The sequence below is a fragment of the Theropithecus gelada genome, unplaced genomic scaffold, assembly GCF_003255815.1.
Source record: "Theropithecus gelada isolate Dixy unplaced genomic scaffold, Tgel_1.0 HiC_scaffold_16037, whole genome shotgun sequence".
Classification (NCBI taxonomy): Eukaryota; Metazoa; Chordata; class Mammalia; order Primates; family Cercopithecidae; genus Theropithecus; species Theropithecus gelada.
The window spans coordinates 23,334-46,646 of NW_020257810.1; the positions used below are offsets into that span (position 1 = coordinate 23,334).

The 23,313-nt window shown below is 49.4% G+C and overlaps 1 protein-coding gene across 1 annotated transcript; it reads left to right on the top strand.

Annotated features, from left to right (window-relative positions):
- The first annotated feature begins 1,837 nt into the window (after positions 1-1,837).
- LOC112617332 (coagulation factor X-like) lies at positions 1,838-22,774 on the top strand. Its single transcript, XM_025374092.1, has 6 exons — positions 1,838-1,958; positions 9,239-9,399; positions 18,230-18,254; positions 19,130-19,243; positions 20,380-20,511; positions 22,407-22,774. Exons 1-6 carry the CDS (start codon positions 1,889-1,891, stop codon positions 22,766-22,768), a joined length of 864 nt encoding a protein of 287 aa, XP_025229877.1. The 5' UTR covers positions 1,838-1,888; the 3' UTR covers positions 22,769-22,774.
- The last annotated feature ends 539 nt before the right edge of the window (positions 22,775-23,313 follow it).

The following is a 23,313-nucleotide window of genomic DNA, read 5'->3' on the forward strand; positions in this document are numbered from 1 at the left end:
CCGAGGGCTGCTTCCAAGCCACCCTGCTCTTGTAAATAAAGTTTTATGGGAACACACCCACGTTAGTGTCCATGGAGTGGCTGTGACAGAGATGTCCAGCCAGACAGACCAGCTGACCCGCCAAGCCCAGCATGATTAGTGTCAGGACCTCTGCCGAAGATGCTGCTGACCCTGGCCAGACCCCAGTTCCTAATGCCCCCACACAGGGACGGGGGCCAGTGGCGGGCCCTGATCAGGTCAGAGCTGGCTCTGCTTTCTCTTTTGTCCGAGTGACTGGGGAGTCATGAGGGGTCCTGGTGGGGTGCCAGCCTCCCTTCTTGCCAATGGGAAATGCAGGCACCCACCTCACGGTGCTGCTGAAGGAGGGGGCCCAGGACTCTCCAGAAACTTTGCTGAAGGGCCTGGGCACCCTCGAAGGCTACATTTCTTATGGGACGTGCCACCTGCCATGGCTCAGCTCCAGCTTTCTGTGAGTGGCGAGATAGAATACAGGGAGGCCACTGGCCATGGGCCTGCGACAGGGTGGGACGAGGCGGCAGGCTCGGGCCTCCAAAGCCAGCATCACCACCCAGCGTTGATGACAAAGACTGCATGTCTGCCATGAGCATCCTGCTGCTGGTGCACACACCACATTGGTCTCTCCATACAAACGTGCCTAGAGGCGATGTCGGAGTGTGGAGACCAGGAGAGGCAGGAGTCAGACATCTGGTGCCACCAGGAAGGCCCCTCTCAGAGGACTGGGCTGTGCGTGGTGCCCACCGTGGGAGGCCACCCTGGTGTTGGCACCCAGTGCCATCAGTTTGTGTAGTCGGGTGGGGCCCAGTGAGCACCTCCTGTGTGCCAGGCACAATTACGCACAATGTGTGCACACCAGGCCCAGGTGCAGGTGGCTGCGAGACGGGCAACACATCAAGGCAGACACACCGTGAGGCAGTGGCCAGCACTGTGGGTTTTAGGGGCATTGCTCCGGCCACTACGGCATAGCAGGTAGTGATTGCCACACTGGCCAAGTTTTAGACCATTTATTCCAGGGACCCCAGAAGCAAAAATCCTGGCTGCACCTCCCGGTGACTCCCACAGCCATTGAGCGGAGACGCTCAGGGACCTGGTGACAGGAGGTTTCTGTGCTGGAGAATGAGCCCAGAAGCCCTCTCAGCCTCGGAACAGTGTGGCCAGCGGTGGGCAGGTCAGGAGGGGTTTCAGACAGAGCCTGTCCCTCCAGATGGTCGGGGAGGGTCACTCCCCACAGAAGTACATGTTGGGACCATGTGGACACAGAAGGTTTGGGGGTGGGTGGGGCAGGTACCAGCCTGGCCTGTGGGAGACCGTGGTGCAGATGCCAAGCCCCCCTGTGACATCAGACCACCTGACACCACCCAGAGAATGGCCGTGAGCGGAAGGGCCCGCCCAGAAGCAAGCAGGGCCTTGGGGCAGAAGTCCTGGGCTCAGACCCCACACTCACTGCCGGTGGCCCCGGGCTCCGGCTTCTGTGCTCTCGAGACGTAGTTTTCTGTTCTGGAAAAATGATATTTTTATGTGATTGTGAGGACTGAGAGCTAGATGTAAACATCTGGAAACTACAAAACAAGCATGAAATGATGTTTTTATTCTTAGAACAGAAAGTCCCCGCGCCCGCGGACCTGGTGACCGATGAGGATGAGGTTCTGCGGGGCCTCTCCGGCTGCCCAGCTCTGCCTGGGGAAGGTGGGGCCAGAGTGGCTGTGTTCCCAGCGTGGTCATTCCCCTGCGTCGCCAGCGGGCCTCGGCTCCAATCAGGGGGCCTAAGCCAAGTGACAAGCAGCCGCACAACAGCCATCCTGGCCGGGGCGTGGACTTTGCTCCGGCAGCCTGTCCCAGTGAGGACAGGCACACGGTACTCAGCCACACCATGGGGCGCCCACTGCACCTCGTCCTGCTCAGTGCCTTCTTGGCCAGCCTCCTGCTGCCCGGGGAAAGTCGTAAGTGCCCCCCGCCCTTCAGGCCCAAAGGCAGCCCTGGGGAGCAGGGAGGGGCGGCAGTTGGGGAAACCCTCTCGTCTCCGCAGCCTGGACAGTGGGTGTCTTGGCCTCTGTCAGAGGCTGGCCTCAGATGGCTGGGCTTGGCCTTTCCAGCCAAGGGCGTCCTCAAGGCCAGCTGTGGCTCCCTGTGGCTGAGAGTCAGACGGGAGGATCAGAGGTCACAGAGACAAAAACACAAGGACGGAGTCAGCGAGAGAGAGAGGGAGAGGGAGGGAGAAACGGAGACACAGTGAGATGGGAGGCCAAAAGGCAAAGACAGAGATAGACAGGGAGACAGAGACAGAGGGAGAGGTGGGAGCAGGCAAAGACAGGACAGTTGGCCGTCTGCCACCACAGGGAGGCACAGGACGAGGGGCACAGCAGAGGAGCTCCCAGGGAAGAGGAGGCTGAGCCGAGCCAGTGCCACCACCCTGGGACTGGCTCCGCCTGGGAAGGGGCTGCCTAATGCACAGCTGGACAGGTGGGAGCAGCAGGGCTGTCCAGGACCCCCAGGCCTCTCCAAAAGCAGAGGCCTAGAAAGGGCAGAAGCCAGGCAAGGCTGGGGGCAGCGGAGGAAGAGGAGGCCCCTCTGGTGGGGACACGAGAGACGGGGACCCTAGACTTGTTTGCATCCTGGATAAAGTGGACAGGCAGGGGCACCAAGGGGACCCAGGCCTGGGAAGGGAGTGTGTGAGGGAGAGATGGAGCAGGGGAGACCCTCGTGGGGTGGAAAGGGGAGACTCCCGGGAAGGCTGAGTGGATCATCAGTGCATCGCTGACCTAAACGGCCCCTCCGCCTGGTGGCCTGGAGCTCCAGTCACATCACCCGGGGGTCTTCTCCATCCTACCCTCAGTCCCCTACCCTCCCCAGCCTCTGTCCCCTGAGCCATGTCTTCCCGTCTCCCGCACAGAACGGAACTCTTCATGGGGTACTGTGTGGCTCCGTCTCGCCCAGCCTTCTCCCTGCCCCTCAGGCCACACCGCCCCGTGCAGGAGCCCACCGTGATGCGTGTGGTGCAATGAGATCAGCGCAGGTGCAACAAGGCCCTGGAAGGGCCCATGCCGTCATCGTCCACAGCAAAGCCACTCTGCAAACAGACAGATGCTTCATTGCATTGGTAGAAAATTCTGCAACCAGAATGCTCGGGGCTTCTGAGATCCTAAGCCCAGCCCGAGGCTCTGGAAGCTGCTCTGGCTTCTTGGGAGTGGAAGTTGGCAGGACTCCTCTTCCTGGGAAGAAGCAGAGGGTGGAGATGAGAGGACAGGCCAGGAGCCCACCCAGACCCACAGGAGGAAACTAGGGGAGTCACGCGGGGTCCTGGTGGAGCGCCAGCCTCCCTTCCTGCCAATGGGAAATGCAGGCGCCCACCTCACGGACCTCTGGTCCACAGGGTCTTGACACCCTTAGCTGTGTGATGCAGACCTGACCCATGACCATGGCCTGTGGTGTCTCCGGGGGCCGGCCTGGACCCTGGGTGGACATGGTGAGCCCCAGAGAGCCAGGGCCAGGCCATCTCCCTCCCCTACTCCGCCTGAGACCTCGGCAGCTGCACTGTGGGGTGGGTGGGGCTGAACACAGGCCCCAGAAGGTCCCAGCCAGGACCCTGCTGTGCACACTTTTGATTTTAATAAAATCGGAATGCGCACAGCATCTGCAGTTCAGCCTTTAAATGAACTCGGCTGTCCTGCCTGTCACGGAAGCTCTTCTGGGACAGTGGGACCTCAGCACTGCTTTGCTGGTACTGCTATAAGAAAAGACCATGGACCAAGTAGCTTAAAGCAACAGAAATGTTTCTCCCACAGCTCTGGAGGCTGGAAGTTCAAAATCAAGGTGTCAGTGGTGCTGGTTCCTCCAGAGGCTGGGGGAGAGTCTGCTCCGAGCCTGTCTCCCGGCCTCGGGGTGCCAGTGGCTTCAGAGCCCATGGCTTTTGGGAGCATTGCTCCCATCGCTGCCTCCATCATCGAGTGGGGTTCTCACCATGGCTGTTTTTCTGTCTTCTTTTCTCTCAGAAAGACACCAGTCATTGGATTTAGGGCTCACCCTATCCCATAAAATGTCTTCCTAACTAAATACATCACAAAAGTTCTATTTCCAATTGAGGTCACGTTCTGAGGCTCTGGGAAAGACATGAATTTGCAGGGATGTTATTCAGCCCTGTCCTGCCACCTGTAAGTGTTTCCTGCAATCCAATTTTTTATGTTAATAAAATCAGAATATGCAGAGCACCTGCAGTGCCAGCCTTTAAACCACCACTGTTGCACTGGCAATCATTAAAGCTACGTGGCTTCAGTTTCAGTCTTTACATTCAGCAAGTTTAAGTCCCTTCTTCATGAGTTTGGACCTTAGTGACTGAAAATTTTGCTTGCTGATAAAACTTGCTCAAATGCAGTTGCACACTATGGAATTCACTGATGTTGCCAAAACCACAAACACAACCGTGTGCTCAAGGACTGCAATGCTCCCCACGGCTTCTGAAGAAACAAACCCACACAACAAACGTCTACCAATCTGGACGCTCCATATCAGAACTCTGGAGTGTTCCATTAATTTCTGGAGACAAGTGTCTAAAAACCTTGGCACGTTTTCATTTCGTTTTGCCAATCCCATTTTATTCACATCAGAAAGTGTGGCCACGTGGCCGAGGCCTGGCCTGCTCAGTCTGAATGAAGCATTGATGCGACTCAGCCATAGCAGAAGCGCCCAGGTTCAGTCCAGAGGGCCGAGCCAGGTGTGCAGTCTTTCCTTCATTCCCTCAGCACATATTGGTTAAGTTCCGGCCGTGCTAGGCACGGGGAAACAGCTGGGGCCAAACGCGCCACGTCTTTTTCCAGCGGAGGGAAGGATGAGCCTGTCAGCACGTAATGTCAGAGAGGGGTTCGGCGCTAGAAGACAAATAGCACAGTGTTAAGGGGATGGAAGAGACACGAGTTGGGGCAATGTCAGAGGGCGTGGTCAGGGAGGATCTCACGGGGAGGGGGAGCTGGGTTGAGCCACGTGGGTATCTGTGGAAAGAATGTTCGACAGGGAGGTGACCGGTGCAAAAGTCGTGGAGTGTGAGTGTTGGGCTCAGCCAAGGTCAGCACAGAGCCCAGTGTGGCAGAGAGAGATGAATGAGGGCAGGGTTGAAGGTGGTGCGGCCTGGGAGGCCTGGCCATGGGAAGACCCTGGACTCTGTTCCAAGACCACTAGAGGCAGATTCTGGGTGGTCCTTGACTTCCTTGCATCACCCTTTCCACCCCGTACCTGCCACCTGTATCCTCCTCCCCACACAGTCCAGCTCAACCTTATAGGCAGTGTCCCACCCCCATGAGCTGGGGAGAGCTGAGCAGGTTTCAGGGAGATGGGAAAAGGCGGGAATCGGACAAGGGCTGCAAAGGAAAAGTGCATTCTTAGTGGTCAGTCAGCCTGGGGATGCCCGGGGGTGGATGCCAAGGGGAACAGAGTTGTGGCTGGCATTGCAGAACAGCGAGTTCCTCTAAGAGGTCAGAGGAGGCGCGAGGGACTGACCAGAGACAGTGAGCACGTCAGGCCCTGGTTGAGTGGGGACCAAGCCTTGTGGCAAGTCTGTGAACCGTCACTGTGGCTCTAGGGCAGCAGAGAGAAAACCAGGTGTATGTCAATATGGCCACAAGGAAGGAGACCAAGGGGAAGAGAGAAGGGACCAAGAGAGGTGTTCACGTGGAAATGCATTAGAACACTGAGACCCCAACTGGAGCCCAGGAGGTCTGCAAGTCCCAGTTTGGGAAACACTAAGCCAGGCTTGGATAACTTGTCTGAGGCTGCATCCCAACACGAGAGCCAGGGGCCCCAAGGGAGATGGGCATTCCCTGCCCCCCAGCTTCCTTAGTGCCTTTTGTGGAGCGGAGGTGACGTGAGGCTGCAGGTTGCAGGGAGCCAGGTGTGCAGACTTGCAGGAGCCATGTGTGGGCTGCATTGCAGAGCAAGTGCGTGGGAGTGGAGCAGACACTCAGAGTAATGCGGCAGGGCCAACAAATAATAAATCTAAGCCTAGCGCTGGTGGGACAATGTCAGTGTCACTAAAAGAAATGGGGAATTTGGAAGGTAAAGTAACTGGAGGTAGGAATGAAGCCAAGATTTACTGAGCACCTTCTGTATACCAAACTCCAAACTCAACACTAGTTTACACAATCTTTAAAACAACTCGAAGAGTAGGTATTATAATTCCCATCTGCCAATAATAAATAAGTGACTAAGATGTTTTTGAAACTCAAGATTGTCTTGTTTTAAATGTTGGACATGGAGAGTTTGGAGTTCCGAGATGAGGGAAGGCATCTGTCATAGTGAGAGTTGAAAACATGGAACTCAGGACAAAAGTCAGTGCTAGAGAGATCAATTGGAAGAGTCATCTTTCTCGTAGTGAGACACTTAATTTTTCACTGGAAAAAAGTACAGAAAAAGACTACAGAGGGCCAAGAAAAGAAACTGAGGCTATCACAATGAAAAGAGGAGGAGGAGTGGGTGAGAGACAGAGGAGACACAGGCAGAGAGATGGGAACAGCACAGCCCACAGACATACACCCTGCGAGGGACACAGACTCTCAGATCCAGGGCATTTTAACCAGCAGATCAAGACTCATTTGCCAGTCATGAAATCAACTCAGTATTAAAATTAAAAAAAAAAAAAAAGAGTAGAATCAAATAGAACACTTTGTACTAAGTACTGTTTTTTAGGAAATACTAGTAAGTACTATTTCTTGAAAGTTGGCAAGTATGTGTGTCCTGGCACTTTATAAATTGTACTTTTATAGTTTGTAATCGAAACAGCACCACCAATCCCCACATAACAAAGAGCAAAGACCTTAAAGACGAGTGGGGCCAGGCTGAAGGGGCACAGTTTGAGCCAAAGCACAGAGCAGAGTGGGCTGAAAGCACCCTGGAGAGGGAGAATTCAAGGAAGGGGGCTTGAGTGGCCAGCCTGAGCCAGCATGAGCATGTGAGGAGGCTGGTGAGCTGATTGGATGGGATGTGTCTACTTCTCCAGAGAAGGGTGCGCGGGTCTAGAGCAGGTGCCTCATGTTGCACCTCATAGAGAACTGGGCGGGGGAGGGAGATGGGCATTTCCCTGCACAGTCCCCAAAGTGCCTGAGGAAAGTGTTGACTAAGAAGCCAAACTCTGTAAAATATTTGAACAGATTTATTCTGAGCCAAATGTGAGGACCATGACCCATGACACAGCCTTGGGAGGTCCTGAGAACATGTGTCCAAGGTGGTCGGGTCACAGCTTGATTTTATGTATTTTAGGGGGACAGAAGTTACATGCAGACGCCAGTCAATAAGCATAAGGTGTACACTGGTTCGTTCCAGAAAAGGGGAAGGTGGGGGCTTCCAGGTCCTAGGTGGCTTCAAAGATATTCTGATTGGCAATCAGTTGAAAGAGTTATTATCAGCTGGGCACGGTGGCTCACGCCTGTAATACCAGCACTTTGGGAGGCCAAGGTAGGCGGATCACGAGGTCAGGAGATCGAGACCATCCTGGCTAACACGGTGAAACCCCATCTCTACTAAAAATACAAAAAAAAAAAAAAAAAATTAGCCGGGCCAGGTGGCGGGCACCTGTAGTCCCAGCTACTTGGGAGGCTGAGGCAGGAGAATGGCGTGAACCTGGGAGGCAGAGCTTGCAGTGAGCCAAGATCGTGCCACTGCACTCCAGCCTGGGTGACAGAGCAAGACTGTCCAAAAAAAAAAAAAAGAAAAAAGAAAGTTATTATCTAAAGACCTGGAATAAACAGAAAGGAGTATCTGGGTTAAGATAAGAGATAAAGACCAAGGTTCTTGTCATGTAGATGAAGACTCACAGGTGGCCACTCTTAGAGGCAAGAGATGGCAACTGTTTCCTCTTGGACCTTTAAAAGGTGCTACACTCATGGCCAGGCACCGTGGCTCATCCTGTAATCCCAGCACTTTGGGAGGCTGAGGCGGGTGGATCACTTAAGGTCAGGAGTTCAAGACCAGCCTGGCCAACATGGTGAAACTCCATCTCTACTAAAAATACAAAAATTAGCTGGGTGTGGTGGTGCTTGCCTATATTTTCAACTACTCGGGAGGCTGAGACAGGAGAATCTCCTCCTGAGGCAAGACAATGGCTTGAACCTGGGAGGCAGAGGTTGCAGTGAGCTGAGATTATGCCACTGCACTCCAGCCTGGGTGACAGAGCAAAACACCATCTTAAAGAGAAAAAAAAAAAAAAAAAAAGGTGCTAGACTCTCAGCTCAGAAAAAGACCTGGAAAGGTAAGGGGGTTCTCTACAGAATGTGGATTTCCCTGAAACAGCTTTGCAGGGCCATTTCAAAATATGTCAAAGAAATACAATTTGGAGTAAAATCATTTGTTTTAGGGACTGCTATATGTCATGTGGTCCTATACTAGAGAAATCAGGTTGGAAACTGGTATCTTATTGCTACAAACAATCTGGTCAGCCTTAAGGTCTCTTAATGTGAATGCTGGTCAGCTGTGCCTGAATTCCAACGGGAGAAAGAAATAATGAGGCAGGTGGGACCCACTTCCCCTCATAGCCTCAACTAGTCTTTCAGGTTCCTATGGAATTCCCTTGGCAGAGAGCAGCGGTCCACTCAGTGAGTTGGGGGCTTAGAATTTTATTTTTGGTTTACAAGAGAATGATCCGCCTTTTGTGATGTGGGTGTGGCAAGGGGCATCGCAGTCGGGGAGCCCGGGTGAGGGGGAGTCTGGGTGAAAGGAGCCCAGGTGAGCGGGAGCCCAGGTGAGGAGGAGCCCGGGTGAGGGGGAGCCCGGGTGAGGGGGAGCCCGGGTGAGGGGAGTCTGGGTGAGGGGGAGTCTGGGTGAAAGGAGCCCGGGTGAGGGGTAGCCCAGGTGAGGGGAGCCCGGGTGAGGGGGAGCCCAGGTGAGGGGAGTCTGGGTGAGGAGGAGCCCGGGTGAGGGGGAGCCCGGGTGAGGGGGAGCCCAGGTGAGGGGAGCCCGGGTGAGGGGGAGTCTGGGTGAAAGGGAGCCCGGGTGAGGGGTAGCCCGGGTGAGGAGGAGCCCTGGTGAGGGGGAGCCCAGGTGAGGGGGAGTCTGGGTAACGGGGAGCCCGGGTGAGGGGGAATCTGGGTGAAAGGAGCCCGGGTGAGGGGGAGCCCGGGTGAGCGGGAGCCCAGGTGAGGGGAGTCTCGGTGAAAGGGAGCCCAGGTGAGGGGAGTCTGGGTGAAGGGGAACCTGGGTGAGGGCGACCGGAGCTTTTAACCCTGTCCTTCCTGCCTTCCAGTGTTCATCCGCAGGGAGCAGGCCAACAACGTCCTGGCGAGGGTCAGGAGGTCCAATTCCTTTCTTGAAGAGCTGAAGAAAGGAAACCTTGAAAGAGAGTGCATGGAAGAGACCTGCTCATACGAAGAGGCCCGCGAGGTCTTCGAGGACATTGACAAGACGGTAAGAGCTGGGGCTGGGCTGTGGGGAAGGAGCTCAGACCACAGCCCTTGGCTGGCCCGAGCTCCAGGGGGCGGCCTGGAGGAAGGGGCAGCGCGCGGGGGCTTTCCGGGGCGGGGTCCGGCGAATCGAGGGCTCGGCCGAGTCCTGTCCACAGGGACATCAGTACCGCCCCCGCGCTGACTCCTTCCCAGCGAGGACTCAGCGGGGAGGGATGCGCCCAAGTCCCTTGACGGTCACAGGGCTTCTGCCAGAGTTAAGTCCATTTAATAATAAAATGCTAACCTAAAAACCAATAATCATGGCCTCGGCCAGTGCCTCGCCGAGTTGCAGTAAGTTGAGATCGTGCCCTCCCGTGCCCTCCCACGCCCTCAGCCCGCCTCCGGCCTTGCCCTCCGTAGTTGCTGAGAGCCACAGCCTAGAGCGCCAGCGCGCAGGCGCACAACCTACGTCAGGCCACGAACCCAGTACTGCGCCTGCGCAGCAGGAGGACTAGCACTGAGGCTGGGCCGCGAACCCAGCACTGCGCCTGCGCAGTAGGAGGAGCGCGCTGACACCAGGCCGCGATTACGCAGCCGCAGCAGCTCTGCGCGGATGGCGCCAGCCCCCTCTCCCCTGACGAGGCGGGCGGGGCTGCGGTCGAACCTGGAAATGGCTGAGGGGTCTCGAATTCCTCACCCCAGGCCTCAGAAAAGGTGCCTGCAGGACAGGGCTCCGAAGCGGAAGTGGGCGGCGGTGATCCCCAACTGACAGGAATGAGCTGAAGAGAAGAAAGTAGCCTCAAGGGGGCCAAGCCGGAGCTCAGTGAGCAACAGCTAGGCCAGCCGCGGCTGGTGCCGTCAGCCACACCACTGACTATGGCCTCGAATGGAAACTCGGAGTCCCCTTACAGGTTCCCCCAGCGCAGACCACCGCCGAAGGTTACTGGGGAAGGCCCCTGCAGCTTCCATGTGGACATCACTCACTTGCTTCATCCAGGAGTGCAGTCGCCTGCAGCCTGGGGCCACCTGACTGATGTCACCCTGAAGATCCATGCCAAAAGAGCTGGGGAAAGTTCATCTTCTGGTGACCCCCCACGGACCAGGGTGAAGTTGCAATTATGGCCAGGTCTAGGAATTATAAGTCAATAAATAAACTGCCTCAGGGAGACATACTCAGAGTCCAGGAAAATCTGGGAAACAGCAAGAAGGGTGAGCTCAGCATCAGCCCTTGCAAAATTGCACGGCTGTCTCCTGGCTCACAGGTTGCCCCATCCTTACTTTAGCCTCAAAGAAAAGGAGACCCAATATTATTTGAGTACTTGGGCTTGATCCTGAGTGACTTTCTGAGAAACCAGTGTATCATCTACCCTAAGATCACCACATATGTGAGAAGGTTTTTGGATGAGTTGAGATTTCTAGACATTGAAACCCTCATGATGAACGTCATCCCGGGGTTGCAGGGGCTAAGCCTTTCATCACCTGCCACAACAAGCTGGGCATTAACTTGTATTTGAGAATTGCTCCAGGGCTCTACCTTAAGATGCTGGTTAGTAGCATTGACTGGATTTATGCAATTGGATGCCAGTTAAGGAATAAGAGAATGTATTTGATTTGCTACCCTACATGGTCTGTGCAGACTATCATGATCTCATTGAAATCCAAGATAAGATTATGTCAGGGATGAAGCACATCACAGGTGGTTACAAGGTCACCCACCATCCAGATGGCTCAGAAAACCAAACCTATGGGTTGACTTCTCACCCTTCTGGAGAATCAGCGTGGTAGAAGAGCTTGAAAAAGTGCTGGGTGTGATGCTATCAGAAACTAACCTCTTTGGAACTGAAGAAACTCAAAAAATTCTTGGTGATGTCTATATAACAAAAGCTTTTGAAAGTCTTCCACCTCAGAACACATCCAGGCTCCTTGATAAGCTTGTCAAGGAGTTCCTGAAAGTGACTTACATCAGTCCCACATGTATCTGTTATCACCTGCAGATAATGAGCTCTTTGACCAAATAGATCATTCTAAGAGGGTCTCACTGAGCACTTTGAGCTATTTGTCATGAAGATAGCTGAGTGTTTCCATGCAGCAACAGCAGCAGCTGTTGACAAACAAGACAAGGCCAGTGAAGATGGTGAGGCCACATTCATAGATGAAAGCTTCTGTACAACCCTGGAATATGGGCTTCTGCCCACAGCTAGTTGGAGCATGACAATCAAATGTGTTACCATGTTTCTCACAGACTCCCACAACATCAAGGAAATATTTCTGCCTCCTGGCATGAAACTTGAAGACAAGAAAGAATGTGGCAACCACTAATAAAATGGAAACACAACATTGACACTTCTTTCTAGAAAATGTTAATTGTCTAAGTTGTGTGACTCAGATATCTTTGCATTTCTGCAAAAGATCAAGGTCTACTCTAATTCTTCAATTAAGAATTCCTTTTTATTCCTTGTTAGCAAATAAATGATTTTTCTCTAATAGAAAAAAATTAGAATTTTCAGAACTATTTTCAACTACTCCTTATATATTCCTTATATATACATGTATTTTTTCCCACTGGTAGAATTTTTCTTTAATTAAATAATGCTGATCCAAGTTTATGTTTCACTCAGCATCATTTCTCAGACACTCTTCTTTACTTCTATATAGCTACCCTATAGCTAAGCTATATTTTATTGTATGATGCATTTACTCTCTCAGAGTTTGGCCATATAAGTTATTTCTAAATATTGCTATTAGTAAAACACATATGCATGCATTTCTTCTAGATTATCACCTAAGAACGGCTTCTCCAGAGTGAGATGGCTGAATTAAAGGTTATCAACAAGTTCCAATTCCAGATAAGATGAAGAAAGCACATTCCACACTGCCTCTCCCACTGAGTGTAGCTCCAAAACATGGAGAGAATGCATGCAGCAGCTATTTGAGGACCCTAAAAAGTAAATCACAGTGTATTGAGGAATAATATTAGAATTAGATGTATGATATGATACAACTGACTGTGAGTTTATCACTTTCTCCTCCAGTCTTCCAGACGTTGCTTGACCTGAATCTAACGGACATTTATAGGATTCTCAACAATAGCAAAGTATGCTTTCTTTCCACATATGGAAAATTCCTCAAGGTAGACTATATCCTGTGTCTTAAAGCATACCTCAATAAAAAGATTGAACTCACATAAAGTACGTTTTCTGACCATAATGGAATTAAACTAAAAATTACTAACAGAAAAATAACTGGAAACTTCCCTAAGTACTTGGAAATTAACCCACACATGTATAAATAATCTGTGAGTCAAAGAGAAAATTTTAAGGGAAGTAAGAAAGTATTTTGAGTGGAACAAAAATGAATATGTAACATAAAATCTGTGGGATGCAGCTAAAAAAGCAGTGTTTCAAGGGAAATTTATAGCATTAAACGCTCATATGGGAAAAGAAAGAAGGTCTCAAATTGTTCTACTTTAATAAACTAGAAAAAAAAAACCAAAAGGAAATTGAAAAAGCAGAAATCAAAGAAATTGAAAACAAAAATAATGGGCAAAATTAATAAGCTGATGAAACTCAAACAAAATTGACAGGAAAAAAACAAGAAAAAGGGCTTATGTTGGAAATGGAAGAGAGGGGACATCACTACAGAAACTGCAGATGTTAAATGTATAAGAAAATACTTTGAACAATTCTACACATATAAATTTGGATGAGATTTGAACAACTTGGATGAAATGAAACTATTCTTCAACACCACAAGCCACCAAAACATACACAAGATGAAATAGATAACTGCCAACTCAATTCTTAATTTAAAACCTTCTGAAAAAGTAATGTTCAGGTACAGATGGTTTCACTGGTAGAATTTTACCACACATTTCAAAAAGAACACCAACTCTATACAATTCTTCTAGAAAATAGAAGAGGGAACACTTCTCAGTTTGTTTTAGGCCAGCATTACCCTGATGTCAAAACCAGACAAATATTGAAAATGAAAACCACCCTACGTAACAATATCTCTCATGAACCTAGACATGAAAATCCTCAACAAAATATTAGCAAACAGTGCAGCAATATATTTTTAAAATAATAATATACCATGACCAAGTGAGTTTATCTGGGGCACACATGCCTGGCTCAATATTTAAAAATAATTATGTAATACACCATATAAACAAAGGAGAACATCTACATAATCATGTCAATTGATGCAACAAAGAAATCTGGCAAAATTTAACATCCATTTATGATGGATAAAGAAACCTATCAGCAGAGTATGAATAGGAGGGAATTTTATCAACATAATAAAGTTCATCTACAAAGACTCTACAGTTGATATTATACTTAAAGGTGAAAACTGAATGTTTTGTCCCTGAGACTGGGAATAACACAAGAATGTCCATTCCCAACACTCCTAATCTAACATTATACTGGAAGCCCTAGCTCTAAAGAAGACCTTCAATCAGTGAAGAAAAAGAAATAAAGTTATCACTATTTGAAGATGACATGATCATGTATATAGAAAATCCTAAAGAATGTGAAAGGGAAAAAAGCTTGTTTTAGTCCATTCTCATGCTGCTGTGAAGAACTACCTGAGACTGGGTAATTTATAAAGGAAAAAAGATTTAATTGACTTACAGTTCCACATAGTTAAGGAGACCTCAGTAAACTTACAATTATGGCAGAAAAGGAAGCAAATGCATTCTTCTTCACATGGCTATAGGAGGGAGAAGAATGAGAGCCAAGCAAAGGGGGAATCCTCTTAAAAAAAAAAAAAATCAGATCTCATGAGAACATACTATCATGAGAACAGCATGGGAGAACCACCCTCATGATTCAGTTACCTCCCGCTGGGTCCCTCCCACTACACATGGGGATTATGGGAACTATAATTCAAGATGAGATTTGGGTGGGGACACAGCCAAACCATATCAATGCTCCTAAAATTTACAAATGAGTGTAATAGGTCACAGAATACAAAGTCACCACACATATTTTAATATTTTTATGTAGTAGCAATGTACAGTTAGTTGTAAGCCAAAAATTTTTAAATGCCATTTACAATTGCTTCCAAGAAAATTATATACTTATATGTAAAGCTAATAAAACATATAAAGGATCTTTATCCCAAAATCTACAAAATTCCAATGAACATATTTAAACAGACCTAAATAAATAGAGACACATACAATGTTCATGGATTGAAAGACTCAACATATTAAGATATCAATTTCTGCTAATTTGATCTATAAATGCAATACACTGCCAATCAAAATTTAGTCAATAGAGGCAAGCTGATTATAAAATTTATATGGAAAGGTAAAGGAACTAGAATGGCTAAAACAATTTTCAAAAGGAAGAATAAAATTGGAGGAGCCACACTACCTGATTTTAAGACTTATTGTAAAGCTACATTAATTGCAGAGGTATTAATGGGTGGTATTGGTAAAGGAATAGACACATAGCTCAGTAGAACAGAATAGTGAGTTCAGGCGTAAGAGACGGTGAAACCCCGTCTCTACTAAAAATACAAAAAATTAGCCAGGCGTGGTGGCAGACGCCTGTAGTCCCAGCTACTCGGGTGGCTGAGGCAGGAGAATGGTGGGAACCCGGGGGGTAGAGGTTGCAGTGAGCCGAGATTGTGCCACTGCACTCCAGCCTGGGCGACAGAGCAAGACTCTGTCTCAAAAAAAAAAAAAAAAAGATCTCACCCTTAATACTATTACATCGTTGATTAAATTTTAACATATGTATGGGGGGCATGTTGAGACCACAGCAGTGTTGGAACAATTATATATTTATATGCAAAAAAAGAACCTGGGCCGGGTGCAGTGGCTCAAGCCTGTAATCCCAGCACTTTGGGAGGCCGAGACAGGCGGATCACGAGGTCAGGAGATCGAGACCATCCTGGCTAACACGGTGAAACCCCGTCTCTAAAAATACAAAAAAATAGCCGGGCGTGGTGGCGGGCACCTGTGGTCCCAGCTACTCGGAAGCTGAGGCAGGAGAATGGTGTAAACCCGGGAGGCGGAGCTTGCAGTGAGCCAAGATCGCGCCACTGCACTCCAGCCTGGGTGACACAGCGAGACTCTGTCTCAAAAAAAAAAAAAAAAAAAACCTGACCTAAACTTCAAAAATTAACACAAAATAGATAATAGATCCAAAGATAAAATACAAAACTATAAAACTTTTAGGACAAAATACAACAAAATTTATGACATGGAGCTAGGCAAAAATTCTTAGACATGACACCAAAAGAATGATTAATAAAAGAAAAACATAATAAATTGGATTTTATCAAAATTAAAAACTTTTGCACTTCAAAAATAAACTGTTGTTAAGAGGATGAAAACAAGCTACAAACTAAGAGAAAATGTTTGCAGATCACATATCCAACAAAGGAATCATATTCAGAATATATAAAGAAATCTTACAGCTTGAAAGAAGAAAATAAACACCCAGTTAAACAAGGAACAAAAGACCTTAACAGCCACCTCACCAAAGAGGATATATGGATAGAAAATAAACATGTGAGAATATACTCAACATTATAAGCTATTACAGAAATGCAAATAAAAACCACAATGAAAATGACTACATACTTATAGAATAAAACACACTGACATATAACAGTGCTGGTTAAGATACGGAGAAAGCAGAACTTTGATACACTGCTTGTGGGAATGCAAAATGGCACGGCCACTTTGAAAAGGAGTTTGACAGTTTCTTACAAAGTTATATAAAGTTACCACATGACTCAGCAATCCCATTTCTGGGCATTTACCCTAGAGAAATGAAAACTTATTTCCACATAAAATCCTGTATATCAATGTATATAGCAACTCTAGTCTTTTTTTTTTTTTTAATTTTTATTTTTTGAGACAGAGTCTTCTTGTTGCCCAAGCTGGGGTGCAGTGGCATAGTCTCGGCTCACTACAACCTCTTCCTCTCAGGTTCAAGCGATTCTCCTGCCTCAGCCTCCCAAGCAGCTGGGATTACAGGTGTGTGCCACCATGCCAGGCTAATTCTTGTGTTTTTAGTAGAGATGGGGTTTCACCATGTTGGCCTGGCTGGTCTCAAACTCCTGACCTCAAATGATCCACCCACCTCAGCCTCCCAAAATGCTGGGATTACAGGTGTGAGGCACCACGCCTGGCCAGCAACTCTATTCCTAATTGCCAAAAGCTGGAAGTAAGATAAATGTCTTTTGCAGGGTGTAGCCATACAATATAATAGTTGTCAGTAACAACAAGTAAGAAACTATTGATACAACAATAACTTGGATGAATTTCAAAGGCTTTGTATTGAATGAAAAGCTAGTTTCACAAGGTCCTGTAATATACACTTTCATTTACATGACATTCTCAATAAGTCGTTATCATTGTGATGAAGAGTAGATTAGTGGTGGGGCAGGGCTTGCCAAGGGTTGGCAGGTGGGGGAGATGGCATGGGGAATTTTTGGGGGAGGATGGACCTGTTCTGCATCCTGATGATGCTGGTGGCTACACAAGTCTCTCCATGTGTTGAAATTCACAGAAGTGTACACCAAAACACTGGTTTTACTATGTGAGAATTTTTTAAATAAAAAAGTAAAAAGATAGTGTATTTGCTTCCTAGGGCAACCATAACAAAGCACTACAAACACCTTAAAGTAACAGGCAGTTTTTGTTGCAGCTTTGGAGACAAGCCTGAAATTAAGGTGTTGGCAGTGTTCATTGCTTCTGGAGGGTCTAAGAGAGTCTCTGTCCCAGGCGCTCTGCTCACTTCCAGGGGCACCCAGCAATCGTGGGCATCCTTGGGTTGCAGACGCATCGCTCCAGTCTCTGCCTTCATCTTCGCATGGCCTTCTCTCTCTGTGCCTCTGCGTGACTTTTTCTGTCTCTTAGAAGGACGTTCTCCCTGATTTAGGGCCCACACTGAGCCAGCATGATCTCATCTACAGCCTTGGCTTAGTTACATCTGCAAAGACCTGATTTCCAATTAAGGTTATATTCTGAGGCTGCAGGTGGACCTGAATTAACAGGGAGGACACTATTCAACCACCTGTAGAGAGTTAAAAAACAATAAGACTATGGACGTTTTTTAGTGTAATCTAGGTTCTTGATGACCTGTTTTAAGCTAATCAGCAATGAGTATTTTTCAACTAACGTAATGACTATTGACAAGCATGTGACCCTTATCTGAATGTTTAGCTCAGGCATAGCAACTAAAAACCATCCATTGACCAGCTCAGGAGTAGCAAACAGAGCAAGCCATTTTTGGTGCAACCCCTTTCTAGGTAATTAACTTGAAAATATTTTCTTTTTTTTATTTTTTATTTTTTATTTTTTTGAGATGGAGTCTCCCTCTGTTGCCCAGGCTGGAGTGCAGTGGCTGGATCTCAGCTCACTGCAAGCTCCGCCTCCCGGGTTCACGCCATTCTCCTGCCTCAGCCTCCCGAGTAGCTGGGACTACAGGCGCCCGCCACCTCGCCCGGCTAGTTTTTTGTATTTTTTAGTAGAGACGGGGTTTCACCGTGTTAGCCAGGATGGTCTCGATCTCCTGACCTCGTGATCCGCCTGTCTCGGCCTCCCAAAGTGCTGGGATTACAGGCTTGAGCCACCGCGCCCGGCCGAAAATATTTTCAATATTCAACAAAGATGGTTCATTTAAGATGACTGAAACCACATCTTCACAGATGCAGAAGATCTGAATAGCTTTCCTCTTTAGACTGCATAGTTCTTGAACAATTCATTCCTGAAAGTGACTTCTGTTGGGGAAAATATCCTATTCAGCTTGAGTCACTTAATTATGGTTGTTATTGGTATAAAATGTCTCTGTTTTCCCTAATATATTTTTAAATCTCTTTTTTCCTTGTAGAATGAATTCTGGAATAAATACAAAGGTCAGTATTTTTTCTGTTTTAATCTTAAGTGAGAGGGGTTCATTAGGACATTTGAATTTTGAACATATTTCCTGAATTTCCTTTCAGCTTTTGTTTAAATTTTACTCATTTAAGACTTTTTCACTCGGGGTGTTTCCATAATAGTTATTGTAAAAGAGTTTTTATAGTAATTTTATACTAATCCTAGTTTTGTTATTGAATTAGAGATATATATTTAAATCAGTTCATTCTCATTTGAGGATACCAAATTCCATGATAACTTTTCTAAAATACATGTGTATTCGGTAAAAGCAAAACAGAGTATGAAAGATTAGATTCCCGACTAAGGTAACCACCTTTATTTCATGCTTAATAGCATCTGAAATGGCATCAGTCATGACTACCTGGTAACAGTATTCACATTTCTCAGAATGACAACTGGGCCTATCTCTAACTTAGATTATGTAAATCCTCCAAGAAATGGGAAGCCCCACGTTAGTGTGTGCCCTTCTCATTTTGCCCCAGGATTATTTGGAAAGAGGAACCCTAACCTCCTCTCCCATCAAGGCCCAGCCCAGAAATGAGCATCAGGCTTTCACTTTTCCTCCATCCTTCCAGCTGGTCCCTGTGGTCACCTCTGACTGTAAACACACTGCAAAACACTGGCAAAAAATCAAAAAGCCAGGCCAGTGATCCACCTAGATAAAGGCATCACGTACACATGGCCACAAAAGGGAGTGGATCAAATAAAGTCCAAAGAGGAGGAGTTGTTTACAGAGAAACGGGAAGCCTTTTCCAGTTATCTGAACAGCAGTGCCAAGGTTAGCACAGCAAAGCTGTTTCCATGATGCCGGAAACAGCTCGCAGACTCCAGTTTCGAAATCCTCTCTTTGCAGATGGCGACCAGTGTGAGACCAGTCCTTGCCAGAACGAGGGCAAATGTAGAGACGGCCTTGGGGAGTACACCTGCACCTGTTTAGAAGGATTCGAAGGCAAAAACTGTGAATTGTGTAGGTTCCTCTGCTTGGTATACCTTCAGATCATAATCCCCTGAAGAGTAGCAGGTGGGACGGGGGAAGAAGTGAAAATGCCTAATGAAACAATCTTAAGTCATTTCTGATTTACAAAGTCTGGGCTTTATTACACTGTGCCACTATAGCAATAGAAAAAGAAAAGCCCCAATATGTCCCCCAAATGACTCGGTTTGGGGGTATGATGAGAGACACAGTCACTTCTCTGCTCCTCCAAGAGAGACTATAGAACATGGAAGAAGTGTGTGATCCATTCCTGTGTAAACAAGAGCGGACTCTGTTTTCCTTAGGGCCAAGTGCATTGCCCTGTTATTCCTGCTCCTGTTATTCCACTCCTGTGTAGTGATTCTAAATCACCTCTTATTTATGTGTGTGGATGCAGGTGTCAATATTTGTGAATATTTGTGATTGTCCAATTATAAAAACTTGATACATTTAATTAGTTCTACACGGAGAAATCACTAAGTGCTTTCTCTAATGTGGTGGTTAATTTTTAAATAAAAAGTTAGGCTACTATTAGATCAATTTTCCCTCAGGAAAAGATTTGCATTTCTTTTAAAGCACTTAATTGATCATCTTTATACCATGTTCTTAGATTGGATTACTTTTGAATTTTCCCTGATGGGAATATTAATTATGCATCATTTCATTGTAAGTCCAGAGCGCCTCCCTGGAACACCATTTGGTAACTTACGAGGCATAACCGTGCTTGGGCTCCCAGGGCTATTATGAACGTTTTCCAAGATTCCATGCATGTTGATCTTTGCACTGTGATTACTTTTTCATCAAAACCCACACAGAGCGATGTGGAGTCACCGTAATGTGAGTGCTACGGGGCAGGGGGCGTCAGCAAGCCTGGAGGTGTGAGGGGCAGGTCCCTGGAGCCTGGCGTCTGCCACGGAAGCCAGGCTCCACCAGGCACGGCACCACGAACTCCCCGTGACCCGCGAGGTTGCCCTTCGAGGCAAGTGTGCCTGTTGCCTGGCTCTGGCCCTTTGCTCAACCCAATGGCCGCTTTGTGGCTGACAGGCAAGTGGATGTGGCTGTCACCCTCGGGCCAGCCCAGCCTCCATTTCCCCTGCTGTCCCCGGAGTCAATGTGCCTCTCCTTTGCAGTCACACGGAAGCTCTGCAGCCTGGACAACGGAGACTGTGACCAGTTCTGCCACGAGGAGCAGAACTCAGTGGTGTGCTCCTGCGCCAGGGGGTACACCCTGGCCGACAACGGCAAGGCCTGCATTCCCACAGGTAGGAGGCACGTTGGGCCACAGACACCAGCTGCCGCCGGGCCGGGCCAGGGAGGACAAGCCCATGCCGGTGGGCATGTTCTGGGTGGGCCTGGCAGGTAACAGCGGCACCAACCGGACAGGACTGAGCCCTGGGCTCTGGGCCCAGGTGGTTCAAACATGAAGACCATGAGGTTTGGAAATAGACCCATTATTTCTGTAAGCCAGATGTGCTGTTTAACCTCAGCTTCCCCATCTGACAAATGGGACCACACTATTGCCTGACTGCTTGGGTGATCCCTGGAGCGCTCTGCACGATGCCTGCCTGGCCCACCACAGGCCCTCAGTCTGCGTTAGGACTGTGGGGGATCCAGTGCAAGGGTTCAAAGCACCAGGGCGGGCGAAGGGCAGAGCTGGCCCAAGGAACTGGAGCTAAGGTGTGGGGCTGGGGTGGGAGGCAGAGGACACTCAGGCTCTGAGCTCCTTTTACCAGGACCAGTGTTAATTGAACTTAGTTTTTCTTTTCCTTGATGAATGTGGACAATAAGCAGCCAGAGGGCAGTGAGCACAGGACAGGCCGGGGACTGGGCAGGTGGGGACATCGCCTACGCTGGGCCTGCCTGGCTGCGGGCACTTCCGCACGGCCAGCACAGGTGGGGCCCCCGAAGGCGGGGCCTAGATGTCACAGCTGCACCTTGCACAGTGACCCCACTCCCACTCATAGCCGGCTCGACCCACAGCGTCGGCCTCACCCAGGGGCACATTCAAAGTGCAGAGTCCCAGGCCCGCCTTTTCAAGAGCCTGGTGACCCAGCTTACCTTCCGGCTTCAGGTGCGGCTCAGCCCCTAGACTCTGTCCTGCCCCCGGCTGCCATGACTGTCCCCTCCAGACACAGGTCACTCCCGAGTGTTCTGTCACTCCTTCTTTCATATTCTTCTTACTGAAAACAATTTACTTCCAAAGATGAGTGATGAAGAAAAGACCGGGTTCCAGATGCATCCTTCAAGCACTGCTTCAATTCTATGCCTGAAATCTCTCAGCAAGCGAAAGACACCGTGGCTGACCTTGCTACTGGCAATGACATTCAAGCTTAAGCTGCTTAAAAAATATTTTAACTGAAGTCATTTCTTGACATACATGCGAATATTTTTTAATTCTAGAAATAATCACAAATCCATTTAAAACCAAGGGTGGGCCGGGCACAGTGGCTCACGCCTGTAATCCCAGCACTTTGGGAGGCCGAGGTGGGTGGATCACCTGAGGTCAGGAGTTCAAGACCAGCCTGGCCAGCATGGTGAAACACTGTCGCTACAAAAAACACAAAAACTTAGCCGGGTGTGGTGGCACATGCCTGTAATCCCAGCTACTCGGGAGGCTGAGGCAGGAGAACTGCTTATACAAAAGGAAGCTTCCTAACATGTAGCATGGCCTCTGAAAACTTTTTTTTCTTCAGTGTTTCATTAGGAAAAGTTTTCCAACACACAGCACACTGGAATGAATTTCGCAGGGAGCCGCACACGCCCAGCACCTGGGTTCTCCTGTCGGCGTCCTCTGGCCAGATGCATTCATCCCATTTTGCCCAGCCCCTTTAGCTCTGTCCATCCGTCAAGCTTTCTTGACTTCTTGGTGCATTTCCAGGCTAATCGCAGACGCCCATACTCCCCTCGCTGCCTGGGCTGCTGCCTGGGGTCCAGTGTTCACAGGCTGTCACGTGAGGGGAGGCCAACGCTCAGACGGCTGCGCTCACCCGTGGACCCGACCCCTGCCGATGTGGGGCCTTGCCCTGCAGGCCCACTGCCCCTCCGGGTGTCCCCGTGCTCTGCCTCCCGGCTCTCTGACTCTCCACTAGGGTGAGCTGTGCAGGGTGTGGGGAGCCTCTCTCTGTGCTGAAGGCCCCGGCCGTCCTCTTTCTTTCAGGACCCTACCCCTGTGGGAAACAGACCCTGGAACGCAGGAAGAGGTCAGCGGCCCAGGCCACCAACAGCAGCGGGGAAGCCCCCGACAGCATCATATGGAAGCCGGATGACGCAGCCGACCTGGACGCCACCGAGAACCCCTTTGACCTGCTTGACTTCAACCAGACGCAGCCCGAGAGGGGCGACAACAACCTCATCAGGATCGTGGGCGGCCGGGAATGCGAGAACGGGGAGTGTCCCTGGCAGGTAACAGTGGGACGGCCCCTCGGGCCTGCTGGACGGACCACCTGTCCCGCTGTGCACCTCGGGGGGGCCAGCCCGACACTCAGAATAGCAATCCGGGAAGGCACCGTTCCGCACTAGGACAGAGGGTCTCCGCCACCCAAGTGTACCTGTCTGTCGCCTCCCTCTGGGCAGCCAAGGAGGCTGTAAGCTCCACAGGGAAGTGGCTGGGGCTGAGGGAGAGGCTGGGCCCGGGTAACGTCCGCCTCACCCCCATCCCACTGGGCATTTCCGTGGCTACCCGTGGTGTGCCCAGGATGATGCTGTCCTGTGAAACAGAAAAGAGGGAGAAGGCGCAGTCAGGCACTCAAGTGTCCTCAAACCTCCCCTATACCAGGAGACAGGGCTAAGGCCAGGGAACAGCCCACGGCAGGGGCGTCAGCAGGCGAGAGGATGGCGCAGGGGTGGGCGAGGCCTAAAGCCAGGGAACAGCCCACGGCAGGGTGTCAGCAGGTGAGAGGACGGCGCGGGGTGGACGAGGCCTAAAGCCAGGGAACAGCCCACGGCAGGGGCGTCAGCGGGGGTGGACGAGGCCTAAAGCCAGGGAACAGCCCACGGCAGGGGCGTCAGCAGGGGTGGACGAGGCCTAAAGCCAGGGAACAGCCCACGGCAGGGGCGTCAGCAGG

Bases quoted from the DNA above. Each gene is read 5' to 3' on its own strand.
- LOC112617332 (XM_025374092.1), top strand. From the start codon at position 1,889: ATGGGGCGCCCACTGCACCTCGTCCTGCTCAGTGCCTTCTTGGCCAGC. The intron at 18,255-19,129 runs GTCAGTATTTTT...CTCTCTTTGCAG, and splicing joins ATTCTGGAATAAATACAAAG to ATGGCGACCAGTGTGAGACC. The intron at 20,512-22,406 runs GTAGGAGGCACG...TCTTTCTTTCAG, and splicing joins CAAGGCCTGCATTCCCACAG to GACCCTACCCCTGTGGGAAA.